We start from the raw sequence: 16,348 nt of genomic DNA, 5'->3' as shown, positions 1-16,348 counted from the left end.
GTGTTTATGTCTGGATTAATATTATATTGAACTGCATCTTATATTATTTACAGTGTCTATGCACAAAGTCGATTTTATAACTCCTGACTTAGTTTACTTTATTTCAGTATTGACATTATAAATAAAAAGGCAAAAAAGATTGCATATTTTCTGTTAGGAAGGTCCAAAGTGGTCTATAAAAGGTGTAAGGGGAGAGTAAGTGCACTTTATGTAAACTTTAAAGCCTACCTATTTCACTGATGAATGATGATACTCACCTACTCCACAATGCCTTGCTGTCCCATTCTCCAGGTGGGGTGAAGCTAGCTAAGTTGCCAGGCAAGGGCCCCATTATCTCATGGTAGGGGGAAAATATTTAGCCTTGTGTAATATCTGGCCAAGCCAACTTAAACTTTACAGATGTAAGACTCTTATGGGCAAGCAGGAAGATAGTACTTCCAGTAGGGGCCAACAAAGTATTTAAGCTGCTCCAGCCTCACCTCTTTGTTTGTGTTTTGCAGTATTCTTAATTCTCTTCTTTCATCTTCTTTACTGTTTGTCTGTCAGGCTTTGTTGAGTTCTAGGGCAGACTGCCATTCTGTGAGACTAGGGATGAGGATGGGTTTGCTGTGAAACCCAGGATTTGCAAATCATGAACATGTGGTTAATAACCTCACAGGTTCATCAACAGAATAGAAAAAGGACATACAGCTGTACACATAGGTTTATGTACCCTTACAGAATTTATGATTTCTTGACCATTTTTCAGACAATATGAATGATAACACCAAAACTTTTTTTTCACTCATCGTTAGTGTTTGGCTGAAGCCATTTATTATCAATCAACTGTGTTTACTCTTTTTAAATCATAATCACAACAGAAACTACCCAAATGACCCTGATCAAAAGTTTACACACCACAGTTCTTAATACCGTGCATCGCCCCCTTTAACATCAATGACAGCTTGAAGTCTTTTGTGGTATTTGTAGATGAGGCTCTTTATCTTCTCAGATAGTAAGCTACCCATTCTTCTTGGCAAAAAGCCTCCAGTTCCTGTAAATTTTTGAGCTGTCTTGCATGAACTGCACGTTTGAGATCTCCCCAGAGTGGCTCAATGATATTGAGGTCAGGAGACTGAGATGACCACTCCAGAACCTTCACTTTATTCTGCTGTAGCCAATAACAGGTTGACTTGGCCTTATGTTTTGGATCATTGTCATGTTCAAATGTCCAAGTATGTCCCATGCACAGCTTCCTGGCTGATGCATGCAAATGTTCCTCCAGTATTTTTAGATAACATACTGCATTCATCTTGCAATCAATTTTGACCTAATTTCCTGTTTGGCGTATTGAAAGGGGGATACTTTGTGGTATTTGCGTAGTAATGGCTTTTTTCTGGCGACTCGACCATGCAGCCCATCTTTCTTCAAGTGCCTTATTGTGCATCTTGAAACAGCCACATTCAGAGAGTCCTGTATTTCACCTGAAGTTCTTTGTGGGGGTTTTTTTTTGCATCCTGTACAATTTTCCTGGCAGTTGAAATTTTAGTTGATCTACCTGATCATGGATTGGTTTCAACAGAACCCCTCATTTTCCACTTCTTGATTAGAGTTTGAACACTGCTGATTGGCATTCTCAATTCTTTGGATATCTTTTTATATCCCTTTCCTCTTTTATACAGTTCAACTACTTTTTCTTGCAGATCCTTTGACAAGTCTTTTGCTTTCCCCATGACTCAGAATCCAGAAACATCAGTGCAGCACTGGATGAAAGATAATATGCAAACACAGGGAAAATGGCGCTGTTCACAAAAAAACACCTACACTCCATACACTCAGTGCACACAAAAAATTTAATCAGCCCACAACTATGTGTAAAGATAATATCTCTATAACTAAAGTGATTGTGCGTAATCTAAAAAACAAAAAGAAGATCAAGTACAAAAAAGGACACAAAAAACGATGGTATGTGAATGGCAAAAATCAATTGAATCGATACTATGTAAATAAATACGTCTTCCTACAGTGCACATAAATTCATAGAATTTATAAATAAAAATAAAAAGTGCCTAAAAATTATGGTAAACTTCCACCCACAAATATAATAATAAGGTGCAAATAAGATAATGAGACTATCCAGCATAAATAAATAAATAAAGTGTCCAAAAATATATGAAATTCCAAATATTAAAAAAGAAAAATATGAAAAAATAGAAAATATATATAAAAAATTATACCAAAAATATAAATAAATATCTTCCAACCACAGTCCACAAGTGTAAAAATGTGCAAAAATAGCAAGGAAAAGGTGGCTTTTCAGTGCTCCCTTCCTTTTTCGGCTCTCCCCTCTTGTGTATGCACTCATCAGAGCGCCTCACCCCAAATGGGGTAACAGGCGTATATAATCCTAATTCCGTAGCCGGTGCTCCTCCAATATGGGTATCTATAGGGTCTGATGTAAATAGGACCTTCAATCGTTATATCTCTCCACAAACAAAAACGTGTCAGCAACAGATGATCCTTCCACCCATTAGTATATCAGCAACGGTCAGTACATATATATATGGGAAAGGATAGGTCTCATAGCGTGAATCCATAAAAAATCATATTTTTATTATAAAAAAAGTACAAAAAATAAATGATAAAAACAGACGAGGACCAAAGGTGGAACCATGAGTGAAAGAAATGTTTTTGTGTTGTCATTCATATTCCCTGAAAGAAATAATACATTCTGCCAGGGTATGTAAACTTATGAGCACAACTGTATAATGCAGTCCTTGTATCTGCTCAGATAAGTTACAAAAAACAATCATTTGGATAAGGCTAACCCAGTCCCATTTTTTTAAAAATATAACTTGCTTAATAGCCCTACAAATGGCCAGAATTGAATAGCAAGATTTCCCCCCCTCCCCTGTAAGCTAAGCTAAGTTACCCTCAAAGTTTGCAAACTTTGAGCAAGATTTAGCAGTTTGGGAGTTTGGGAAGAAAGCCCAGGCAGATTCACTCACCACTATGCATCACTTCTGACATCACATAAGACCATCAGCAGCTGCCCAACTGTCACAGATCTCCTGCTTCTCTGGACTGAATTGGCTGTTATCATATTGGCTGCTTCCTATGTGGGTGTTACCAGTGTTGGAGTACATGCTAAGTAATGCCACGGAAAAGGGGTGACAACCTCTTTGACAATACCTCCACCCACCCCCACCATTCACTACTGCAAAACATAGTCCTAAAGAGGCAGCATATTTCACATTGCAATAACTTGCTGTCTACCTGGGATTGCATCTTCCAGCAGAGATGGTTTCTGCAGTAAAGTTGCTAAAAGTACTACTTTGTTCAAGTTTGCGGGGAGTTACTGCACAGTCATAGCAAGCATCAGAGGAGATGTCTGCACTGAGGATGTAAACACTGTGAGAGACCACCATGGTGAGCTAAGTATGTGCTGGTGTAGGTTACAGGTTATATTAGCTTAGTTGGCTAAGTTGGGGATGGAGAGAGCTGGAGGTGGCTGGGGTGTTTTGTAGTGAATGTTTAGTTGTACTAGGAATAGTTTTAAAATAAAGTGATACTTCTCCTTTAGTGTTACCTACTAGATATAATACTTACCATTAGCCATACCTCACAACTTTCTAAGATGGGAATGAGTGATGCCATTTAACAAAAAGATGTAGGTATAGGACCCTGCCATGCCCCCTTTAAAGAGAAGTATGGATATTTATTTATTTTTTTGATTCATACTTACCTAGGTGGACTGGATGCAGCATTGGTCTGATGCTGCATTTGTTACCGGCACCTCTAACACTGAGTTCTTACAGCTGCCCGAGCAGAGAATTGGTCACTGCCAGTCACAGCTGTTTGCTCTGCCCCTCCTCACTCACTGGAGCACTGGGCTGGGGGGGGGGGGGCAGGAGCTGCCAGCTCAGGCTCTCAGAAGCTCACTGAAAGGCTGAGCCAGGTTTCGGACAAGGGATCTGGGCTAATCCCAACTCCATGGTCATGACGCCGAACCTGGTCTGATTCTGTGACGTCAGCACAGAGCGGACTTCAGCCTGCTCTCTGCTGAAAATGGGTCATGGGAGTGCAAAACAAACTGCACACCTGTGATCCATAGGAGAAGTACAGCCAAACAAGCTTTGGCTGTACTTTAAAGGAGAAATATAAATAAAAATATGGTGCACATTGATATAAGATGAGCATCATTTGATCCCATTTATGTATTTAATTAACTATATTTCAGTGGGTGGGTACACTGAAACTTCTGCAGACATCTCCAGATCATAGGAAAAAAACAGAAAGACCTGGTAGTATTTTCCAGGACAGTCAATATTACTTTACAACAGGAAAAACGTAGGAGATCATCCTTCTCTCACCCTTCCTTCTCCAGACAAGTACATTTGTATTATAAATGTGCATCTTCGTGGAAATATTTTTTCTATCTACTTGTTCCAACCATCGTTTGATATTTGTGTGTCAGATCTCTTCATTTCCATAGCTATGCAGCAACACATATTTATCACATGAGAATCGGATCCATTAAAAGCACACATACCGTTAATTGCTTTTTTTCAATAGAGCTCCCTAATGTGTGTACACAAAACACAAACTGGCAGTGTTTTACTGTAAATAGGATTTTGTGTCATCTGGATTTAACCAACAATATTGTACCTTGTGTCATGGAGAAGACAAAAATATGAAATATCAGTCTGATACTCAGGAAATTTCTGGTTATTCTGTCAATTTTAGAGCAAACCTTTCGCAAAAAACAAACAGCTTTGCTTTCAGGTGCTGCAGTTCCTATCTGAATAACCTGAATTTGTAGCAGACTATCACCAAAGTTCTCTCTGTATATGAGTGACAGTCAGGGTGGCTGTAAAGACAGTACAGCTGGCCCTCCTGTATCAGGCCCAGGCCCCATCAGTTCAACAGGGTGGATTGGCACCTTATTAACAGGAAGGCCAGCTGTACTGCCTTATTGCTGACAATGATCCTCTTGGGACTCACCCTGTAGCTCGGCCAGCTTCTCCTCCTCTCCCACCCTATGGCTGTGCTGCAGGGGAATTGGTTCTAGTATCTGCACCCCCCCCCCCCCCACTGCTCTGATCACCCCCACCCCCTTGCTGTCCAGGCCCCCCTGTGTACCTTTTCCCTTGCAGCACTGCTGGCTTCTCTCCTCTCCAGTCCCTCCCACCTACAGCTACTGAGGACACACAGGGGGTCATTTCAGGATGGAGAGCAGGAGGGCTGGTAAATATGTCATATTTACTAACCCCTTCGTTTCCTGAAAGAATACAGTGAGCGAACAGTACTGATCGCTATTGTGTTCTTTCATCACTAAAGCCCAGTAAACTGTGTTTACTTTTCGTCTGTTTGTCAATGAACAGGATGCCTCTGTGCACTTCCTATTCATTCATCTGTGAGTTTAGGCTGTAGAGAAGGAGATGGAGGAATCTATGTCTTCATTACCTTACTCTGTCTCAAAACTGAGACATTAGGGGTCTGTTTTTGTCCTCAGCACCACCTGCTTTAACCCTGCACTAGCAGGTAGACTGTACAGGACCCCATGATTTCTAACAGCAGCCCTGGTAACCTTACACCTTCAATTTTTATATGCAAAATAACTTTTACTTTACATTGAAAAACAGGAAGAAACTAGATATAGGGTGGCTGGACTGGAGTCTGAAGAGGGGCTAATCATGGGTCTGAAAAGTAGACTAAAGGGGTCTGATCAGAGGTGTTGAGGACGGATATGGGGTCTAAATGTTAAGAAAGGGAAGCTGACCACCACTGACGCTAGGACATTTTTACCTTTCAAGAGTCATGTCTCCTCTTCCTCATATCAGACAAATTTTTCCTCCCACTGCCTAATAATGGCAGGAATTTTTCTCCCACTAACCAATGACATAAGGCATTTTTTTCCCTCGAACCAATGATGCAGAAAATTTTTGTCCAAGTGATTAATGAAGACTTTTCCCACTGACCAATGAAATTGTACTTTTTACACTAACGCCGGGGTATTCTCACTGACAGAGCCATTTTCCCCCCTGCTAATGTTGGGGCTTTTTTTCCTTCCACTGAACAATAATTCCAGGTATTGTCCTCCCACTAATCACCAACAGAAGGGCATTTTGTTTTTCTCCTACTGATTAATGACACTTTTCTTTCTTCCACTGACTACCCATGACTGGACATTTTTCTGCCTTCAATTGACCAGCAATGAAACAGGCACTGTTACATAATCCTAATCCCTGTAATTTTTAGGTTGTGCTGTACATTACATACTTCTCACCAAAGTATTGTTTCAACGGTTGCTGGTTACTACCGTAAGTCGTTCAATAGTAGTACAAGACTAGGTCAAACGTGTGCAGCGTTTACTGTGTGTAGACTCTGACTGTATTAAACCATACCCCTTTGACCACTTTCAGACCGGACCATTTTGCTGGCTTAAGACCAGAGCACTTTTTGCGATTCTGCACTGCGTTGCTTTAACTGACAATTGCCGGTCGTGTGACGTGGCTCCTAAACAAAATAGACGTCCTTTTTTTCCCACAAATAGAGCTTTCTTTTGGTGGTATTTGATCACCCCTGCGGTTTTTATTTTTTCGCTATATACAAAAAAAGAGCGTCAATTTAGAAAAAAACACATTATTTTTTACTTTTTGCTGTAATAAATATCCCCCAAAAATATATATAACACTTTTTTCCCCTCAGTTTAGGCCGATACGTATTCTTCTACATATTTTTGGTAAAAAATCGCAATAAGCGATTATTGATTGGTTTGCGCAAAATTTATAGCATTTACAAAATAGGGGATAGTTTTATGGCATTTTTATTAATAATTCTTTTTTTTACTAGTAATAGCGGCGATCAGCGATTTTTATTGTGTCTGCGACATTATGGCAGACACATCGGACATTTTTGACACATTTTTGGGACCATTGTCATTTTTACAGCAATCAGTGCTATACAAATGCACTGATTCCTGTGTAAATGACACTGGCAGTGAAGGGGTTAACCAGGGGGTGGCAGTGTAGGGGTTAAGTGTGTCCTAGGGGAGTGTTACTAACTGTGGGGGGCTTGGCTGTGTGTTAGTGAACACTGATCTCTGCTCCAATCACAGGGAGCAGAGATCAGGGTCACTTGTTGCGAGGCAGAATGGGGAGATGCTATTTACTTCCGCATCTCCCCGTTCAGCCACCCCGTGAGACAATCACGGGTATCCCCGCAGCAATCGAGTCTGCGGGACCCGTGACCGGACTCACGGGGGTCCCGACCGACATGCAGGCGCGCCGCCAGCGGTGCGCACGCGATGGCACGGCGGCAATTTCAAATGGATGTACATGTACGCCAATTTGCCTGCCCAGTGCCATTCTGCCAACGTACATTGTCGTGCGCTGGTCGGGAAGTGGTTAAACAATAACAAATATTTAGTGCTATGTAACTACACCAAGCTTTTGTCACAGATCGTGCACCACATTATCCCTTCTCCTGGCTGCCCCTCTTTATGAAAATCCAAATTTGTGATGTATGAAGAAGGTCCAACCTGGAGCTTTTCTAAAGGCTCCAGTGGGACATCAGCAGTTACTTTGCCCTCAATGGGCAAATCAAAGATTTGCTTTAGGTTTTAGTAAAAGTACAAATGTGCTTCTTAGGCAAAAGTGTAATAGATTTGGCTATCATGCTAACAGATATAAAATAAAGTGAAAGTACTAACATTTTAATGTGCACACAGCTCAGGAAGTAAATCCCAATAATAAAACATACAAACATTAAGATAAAAATGTTACTACTTGAAGATTGCTGACATGTACCATGGCTCCGGCTATCAAAATATAGCAGTAGTTTCCTTGTAGCCTTTTTGTGGCTTCACCACAGTATCAGTTTGCGTTAGCATTTCTATAAATATAGTCAATGTATACACAATGTACTACAGTATAAAACAGTGAGTTGCTTTTTAAATATGGTGTCAATGTAAAATCCATATTATTCACATACATACAGTATTGTGTGTTGATTATATTAAGGTTATGGACCCGTGTAACTTTGAGCTGTTTTAACATTGCTTATAAATTTGTGAAAACTGCCTGCTTTTATCTTGTGAAAAACGTATTGAAGATCACTTTTTTGTTAAACCAACAGAACTTTTCACAAGTTTCTCACAGAACACATGGCTGCATATGCATTTTCTGAAACTGTTCTGTGTTTTTGCATGCTAACCTGAGGGCGGTAGTAGTGCATATGCCAAGTGTATCCAGATTGAATGCATGAGCCCTACTGCTTGATGCCCCACATAAAGCCAGATTATGGGGAGGTTGCACCTAGTGTTTGTTGTTGCACTGTATTGTTATGCTCTATTTTAGTAAAAACATATGCTGCATAAGGAGAATGGACATCACTATTCAACTCGCTTACCATTTTAACAAAATTGCTATACACATGGCTGGAAATTCTTTACTAACTTTTGGATGAGTCCATTCTCCTTTCATTGTTTCTGTATAAAGAATGGCAGGATTGCATGGTAGAGGGGCACTCACCAAATGGTACTGTATTATAATCCCTATAGTGTCAATGCTGTAGTGTCATCACTGACATCTGATATGCAGCACACATAAAGTATATCTGAACACAAGCACTGTATTATTACATCATTTCTATTGGTGTCATAAGTGACTATGAAGTTCTGATTGTAGTACAGAATTTTGTGCAACACTACCTCATGGTGATCTGCATTCTCTGCCATAAACACAACCATTATTTGTTCATTTTGTGTTTATTAAACACCCCTAACGATTCTCTGCCTTATTTCTCTCCTTCTTTTGATACGTCCTGGAAGAAATGTCAAAAAGAGAAGATACGACCCATCTCAGTCTGGAATATGACGAAACTTGGATATTGTCTTCCTACACCCATTGGTCAAGGACTCCAGTGTCACATTTATGGGGAATCATCACTCCATCTTATCCATGGCCATCAAAATTGAGCCTTTCATATTTTGAAAATATCCTCATGGGCTTTCTTTTCTCAGAATGTAAAGGCCTGCTCATTGATATATCTCCTTTGAACTCCAAATCAGCCTACTATATAACATTACAAATAAAGGTGCAATAGTTTTTTTGGAAATATAAGGTGAAAAAATGAAAACCACTTCTATCTCACTGGTTGGCGCTCAGTATGCTTCATCGAACTTAAGCATGATTAATTCTTCTCAAAGAACACTAAAGAAAAACCAAGGCATGATTTTTTTTAATTTTTTTTTTACTGAAGAAAAGAGCAATGTTGCATGGCATAGCACTAAGCAGACATACAAAATTAAGCATACCGTGGATGTAGCTACTGAACCAACCATGTTCAACCAATGTGAAAAATGGTGACATCATCGTGGAACACGGAAGAATTACTTTATTACATGCTTTGCAGCCTTTTAATCCACAAAAACATTTCTCAAATCTAAGCCATGATTTCTCTGCACTGACAGAGTGGACATGAAGTCATACAAATAAAAAGCAAAATACTAAGGACATGTAAATATGAAAATAGGACTTTAAATATAATGTATTGAAAGATTTTCGGATGACAAAAGCTTTATTTGTATGTAAAATGATATATTAAACTACACATATATATATATGCATATATTTATATATGTATATACTGTATGTATGTCATATATGTTATATATATCACATACATGAAAAAGAAAAAAATATATACATGCACACTCATACACACATTTGCCCCCTCTCTTTTTTCTAGCATGTAGGGTTGGCACGTTGGGCTTGCATACCTTAATAAAGAAGACTAAGCATGTACAAGCAGGAAATTTTGGCACAACACGGATAGACTAAGGTTTGTATGCTTGAAACCAAAAAATACACCTTTATGAAAATATACTGTAAATTAATATATATGTAATAATGCTAAATATGATTAAGCTCCATTTTTTTCTGTCATGGAAATTTTGTACATAATGTATGAAACCAGAAATATAACTATTCATTCAAATTAATCACAAAAGTGCCAAGCTCATATGCACATTTCTGTTATCACTTGATTGTCTCCCACATGCATGTAAATATGTAATTCTTTGCATAATCGTATTATTTAATGCGGTAATGTAGGTGTATGACGTGAATGATACAGTCAATCCACTGATTTTCACTTTTTCTTTTGTAAGCTTTTCCACTTTTGGTACATTAGCCTTTTATTTGCTATAGTCCTTATTTACTAATTTTATGCCATGAAATGCATTCATTTGTAATATTTTTGCTATGTAATACCAGTACCATTTCTATGTATAGTCTCAGATGTAGTTACATACAATTAGGATATATTTACTTCAAAGTGAGTCAATGGCCATATGAAATTGACACTTACATAGTGTAGCTTGCTTTTCTAGTTTCCTTCATGCCCTATGTAATTTGTTTTAGAATGCCCTGAGACCCCAAAAAAGCAGGGCACTTTAATGAGGAAACAATGACCCTGTCCCAGACAGATCTTTGCCTGGTCCTCTCCTCCCTCCATTACTCATAATAGACCCATTAATATAATGGGTGAGTTTGTTAAAAGAGGTGATCATACTCAACTATATAGTCACAGCATCAGTCTGATGCTGCATCTATACCCTGCCACCTGTAAAACCGAGAACTGAGCCATTAAAGATAACTGATCACTCAGTTCTCAATCTTTTTTGAGCAGAGAGCCGGTGACTATGTCACCGGCTCTCTGTTCTGCCCCTCCAGTGCTCACTGGAGTGCTAAGCTGTGGAGGGGGCAGAAGTAGGTGGCTCAGGCTCTTAGTGGTGTGCTGAGAGGACTGAGCCAGGTGTTCATTGGGCATCAGACGTCAGCTGATTTTAGCCCGATGTTAGCTGAATAAGGGTCACAGGAGTACAGAACTAGGTGCACTCCTGTGACCCACAGGGGAAGTAGAGCCAAAATAGCACAATCCTGAGTCAAAAGACCAAGGGAGCCGTCCATTCTTTCCCCATTACAGAACCCCATTTGATGTGGTTCCAGGGTGCTAGTCAACAAATCAGAAAACACATCCAGGCACCCAAAACTGCCAACTACAATATGCTTTAGTCACAGATTCCCTTTAAGAACAACTTTTATTTTTCTCAGCTTTTCTGAAAGAGTTTCTCCAGAAAGAGTTCAACTCCTTTCACTTAATCACAAAGGAGGACTTTTTACGGAGTTAGATGTCTCAGCACGTTATCATTCAAGGAGGAGCCAAAGGCAGTTTGAAAAGTCACCTAATCTGAAAAAAAAATGGTCTTTGGGGGAGGTGTTATCACAATACCTTATTCCATTTTAAGGCAACAAATACATAACAGCCAGATCTTCAAACTGCTCTCATCTGTCCCATAGAAAGCTGTTTGGAAAGTCACCAATCATCAAACTGAGTAACAAATACCTAACAGCCAGATAACTTCAGATTCCACACAAATTTCCCTCATCTCTCTCATGAAAGAGAATGCTGTAAATCAATGAATCTTTGAAAATTCCTATGCCTAAGGAAAGTATATATATTTTTTTCCTGAAGAACCTGTAAGATAACTTTAGGAAAAAAGCAGTAATGTACAGCTTCCCAACAAATCTATAGTATACTTTCATTATAATTCACTGGACTACTGAACTCTCAATGCTGGATAATGCTATGCTTAACTGGATTTTGCAGAGTGTCTATCAATAAATGTAGACTAATTTAGGGATTTGCAACAAGTTCCATGCATTTTTCTAATTTAATTAAGTTTAAGCAATACCGTGTTTCACACAAGTTTTTCTTTTGTAAGACCCAAATTGGTGGGTTGACTGTATTTTATATATATATATATATATATATATATATATATATATATATATATATATATATATATATATATATATATATATATATATAAATGACTGAAAAATCATTGTATAATTACATTTAATGCATTTCACTACATCATTGTTGCATCATAAAACCAGACATATTGTCTGAAAACCTTATATGTAAGTAAGATGTTTATGCCATTTTTAAATTTCCTCCTGATACCTATTCCTAACCTAGATGTATAGATAAATATTTTTAAGGTGTAAAATAATTGAGTTTGTAAAGCTCACATTTAGTCATAATGCAACAAACCTTTTTATTTTTAAATAAATGCCGAGATGCTCCATAATAACTTTTTTCCAGGGGCAACAGGCAACAGAGATGCTGGGTAATGTCATTGTAGAACACAATAGTCACCTTTAGGTATTTAGTGGCAACTGACAACTTTTCTAATTTGAATTTGTTAGCAAAATGGAGCTAACTAGGCCTAATCAGGCACATACATAACATTTTAAATAATTTGTTTGAGGTACTACAATCTTCACACCCTACACAATTATTAAATAACTACTCTGTGCATTTGGTATTTCTATCACTTGTGTACATACTCGAAAGTAAGGAATAATGATGTGCAATAAGTAATTGCGTGTGAATGGTGGTATTGATAACCTAATAACTTTCTAGAAAGCACTTGCCCTTAACTGAAAACTTGTTAATTTCATGCCCTTGTTTTTAGACAGTAGCATGTGTACTCCATGGATTGATTCTGATTGATTCAAGGCATACATCTGTGTCTTATAATGCACTCAACATAACAGTTTATTGCTGATAATGATAGGTAAATTAACTCCCTTTTTGACCTAAAAAAGTGTCTGAGTCTTGCAAAGATTTGCGTTCACTTCATTTATTTAGTCAATGCTTCCCCCACCCATATTTCTTAACCTTTTTTTTTTTTTTAAATGAAAATCTACTTGTTTCTTTGAAAGACTTTGCTTGCTTCCGGATAGAACAATTGGTATAACCTTCACCCTTGTAACATATGAAGGATATTGATGGGTCTTTTGCTGTAGGTGCTTAACCATAAATTAGCGCCCAAAGAAAGCATAGGTCACATTCTCCCTTAAATCTTTCTACATAGTTTGGGCTGTCACAAAAATGGAACTCTTATATTTGGATTGTGTTAAATTGGAGTGCCAAAAGATGTACAAAGTGAAAAAACCCATAACAATCAATCACATTGCAGTTTTTGGATGCCATATCAGTAAAAGAGAAAAAAAAATACTTTGCTATGGGCTATTTCACTTTACACAGCTCATTGTCATTACAATATGTAAATACAATGTATTTTTTTACACATTTTTTTATCATTTTTACATTTTTTTTATATCATACACATTACAATAGCCTTCAACAGAAATACTTTTAAGTCAATGCATTAAACTTTACAATATGTTTGAAAACCCATAGGAAATATAATATCTATCCAATAACGTATCAATGTCTAGTTTGAACTGTATGAGAGACAAGGTTATTAAGATGTCAGTACCATTGCTGGAATACCAAATGATTACGCTTAAATACCAGACCTTATTCAATATGTACTACAGTATTTATTGAATATAAAATCAAAATGTTCATTGCAACTGCTCATAATATGACAGCAGTGAATGTAAATCTATAGCAATCTTTTTAGGCTCTTAAAGGAGATATTTCTAGTTCTATAGAAATATGTTATGTTTTACTCATAGCGTAGCATTTCAGGATGATTTTTACTAAGGTGAAATACAATCAAATATCTGATTTGGTTTAAAGTGGTGTATCTAGAAATGCATTTGGCAGACTTGCAATGTGTGATTGAAGTTGAAAAGATTTTACTTTTCTGTCCCTAATGAATTACGAAAGAATGTAGATGTATTTGAGATACCGGTAAGATAGTGAGGAGTCAACATTCATGTTGTGCAGTCAATACTGATTTCAAGAATTCTTAAAATTTCCAAACATTACATACCTAATAGGATTTCACATGTTCTATCTTGTTATTCCTAAACATTGACACTGTTCATTTTACATGTTCCTACTTAGGGTTTCTCTTAGGTCTAGAAATGGACTCTATTTATGTAGTAAGTAGACTATATGACTTTTCAATTTTAATATACTCCATTACATTGCTTACATCTAGTCACAAATAAAAAGAAGATACTAATTTGTGCGGTCATATAAAAAAAAGTTAACTTCTACTGTGAATTACATTGACAGTCTTAAATCTCCAGATAACATTTTAGGAATTATATACAGTTTAAGGCATTTATATAGATAATTCATAATACATATTCTATGGGGGAAGTGCATTTCCTCTTTCAGCTTATTTCCTATGCACGTTTCTAAAAAGTTGGTGCAGAATTGTGTATTTTATTTGGAAAAGCACATATGGTTTAGAAAGTTAGAGAGACCCTGTCACAGGACCATTCACTTCAACATCAATCTATACAATATCAATCTATACATACAATTGTATGCCAGTTAATGTATTTTTTTGCATGTTATGTACCTGTAAAAACCTCCCCCTGTGTAGACATCCAAAAGACCTGAGGCAGCTATTGGGCGCTGCCATCATGGATGTGATGCCAGCAATCCTAGCAGACTCAGAGCTGCCACTCAAACAACACTTTAGAGAATTCCTTTTTGCTCCTCCCCTGGCAGCTACATAAAAAATTATGTAGGAGGGTAGGGATGGAGGCAACAGGTAGTAATTAGCCTCTATTATGTGCAAGGAGGGGCTGTGCTAGGGATTTGACTCTTTCTGGAGTAGTCAAAATCATTAGCATGTTTGAAGGTACATTGGAAGTGACTAAAACATAATTTATAGAAAGAATAAACACTACAAGTATTTAGCATTTAAAATAGATTTCTGTGCTTTTACCTACATTTTTTTAAGTTGGTGACAAGGTCTCTTTAAAGGTATTGAAGCTAGACCTAGTGGTGTGGTACTGTAATAAGTACAACATTTTCACAATCTCTTGATTATCACACAAATCTGTTCAGCTGGTAATTGTTCCTAAAAGGTTTTAGATTTCTGCAGTAAATTCAAACAAGAAAAAAACAGTAATTCTCTTAATTTCTAACATAACTTTTCATGGTTCCTCAACACATGTATTAGGTAATTTACTAAAGTGAAGTGAACTTAAGTTTGTTTTGAATATCTAGTCACGTGCTTACGATTTGCAGCATAAAACAGGTTGCCTTCACTTTAGTAAGTTACACCCTAAGAATTAATACTGTAGGCTTTACCAACTCGAGATAAAACCGCTCCTAAATTATTATAAGTGCTTTGCAGTGACAATTTAAAACATCATATATAAAACACATTCTGCACGACTCCTCAGTAATAACTTAAGTCTTTTGTATGAGAACTGTCTACTTTTTGAACTTTCTTTAGGTGCATGTTGAGACTCTTTGTAATATGATTTGTTTATGTTTTTTCTTTACTATGCAACATTATAAATTGCACAAGTACCTAAAAATTTGAAAAATACTTGAATTTGTTTTTATTGGGAGATCATTGTATTGGAATTTATTTTTAATTACTGTTGTCTCCAATGCAATGTAATATTTTGAGGGAAATATGTATCTTAGTTTCATTTTAAATGCACAGTTTGATTTCAATGTTGCTTTCAATGTTAATGCTTATTTGCAAGTGTGATCATCTACTAACAAGCTTCAATGAAAAACTGGGTATGATTTAACAATTTTTTTGGCTTCTGGTATGTTTTTTGTTTAATCGTTACACATTGATGTGGTTTCTCAGTCTCATCTGCTTTGTCACCCTTCCAAAGAAGAGCATGTGCAGACCAACCAACTCCTTTTAATACAAACTAGAGAATGGTACCGTCTTCCAGTATTTGGTACAGAGCAATTATAGGGGGCTTAGCCTTCTATATACACATTGCTTATGAACCCTGTTAAAAGTTTGTATGCAATTTAAACCTTAAATTTTGAAAAAATGGTCGTTATTTATAATAGTTCTATGTTATGAGTGTTACTGAAGAGGAAAAAACTGGTAGAACATTCATGCTATGTCAGGTGCTTAGACATTTGCATTTTGAAAATAATTAGTAGATTAATTAAATTGTGTATTTTATTTAAGTTTTTGATTAGTTATTTAGCTTACGTACTGCCATATAAGAACACAATCAGTGTAAACATTGTTTTGAGATAGGCTTCTGGAACACAGTACTGTCATCTTTACAGTACATCCTATGTGCTGGATGGTGAACACAGCCTTTGTAATCGTCAAAAGCAGATCTTTCCTTCACATACACATTCTCTGTCAGGCATCCTCTTCTTTCTTGTGAGAGACTAAATTGTTGTAGGCAGAGGTGACCAGGTTAGAAAAAGGACAGGGGTGAGATTTTGTCATAGAGGTGGTCAATAGTAGAAAAGAAAAGTGAAGGGTTAAACTGGCGAGGATTTCTATGGGTAATCATTTTATGCTTAGAGGGATGGGTGGTTGAGGACAAGGACACTGTAAAAATGATGCGAGAATACAAAGGCAAGG

General features: G+C 37.3%; 1 protein-coding gene across 4 annotated transcripts in view; it reads left to right on the top strand.

The window, feature by feature from the left end:
- The window catches only part of ADAM23 (ADAM metallopeptidase domain 23), a 318,865-nt gene extending 307,166 nt beyond the window's left edge, over positions 1-11,699 (top strand). For all 4 annotated transcript variants that reach the window (XM_077448514.1, XM_077448511.1, XM_077448512.1 and 1 more), the window contains exon 26: positions 8,813-11,699. In XM_077448514.1, coding sequence (XP_077304640.1) covers positions 8,813-8,858 — 46 coding nt within the window. In that variant the 3' untranslated portion in view covers positions 8,859-11,699. The remainder of the gene's footprint in view (positions 1-8,812) is intronic.
- Positions 11,700-16,348: the final 4,649 nt, after the last annotated feature.

This window comes from Lithobates pipiens, unplaced genomic scaffold (genome assembly GCF_037356315.1).
Source record: "Lithobates pipiens isolate NorthernLeopardFrog02 unplaced genomic scaffold, aLitPip1_a1.2 Scaffold_22, whole genome shotgun sequence".
Classification (NCBI taxonomy): Eukaryota; Metazoa; Chordata; class Amphibia; order Anura; family Ranidae; genus Lithobates; species Lithobates pipiens.
This window is presented reverse-complemented; position numbering and strand designations above follow the sequence as displayed.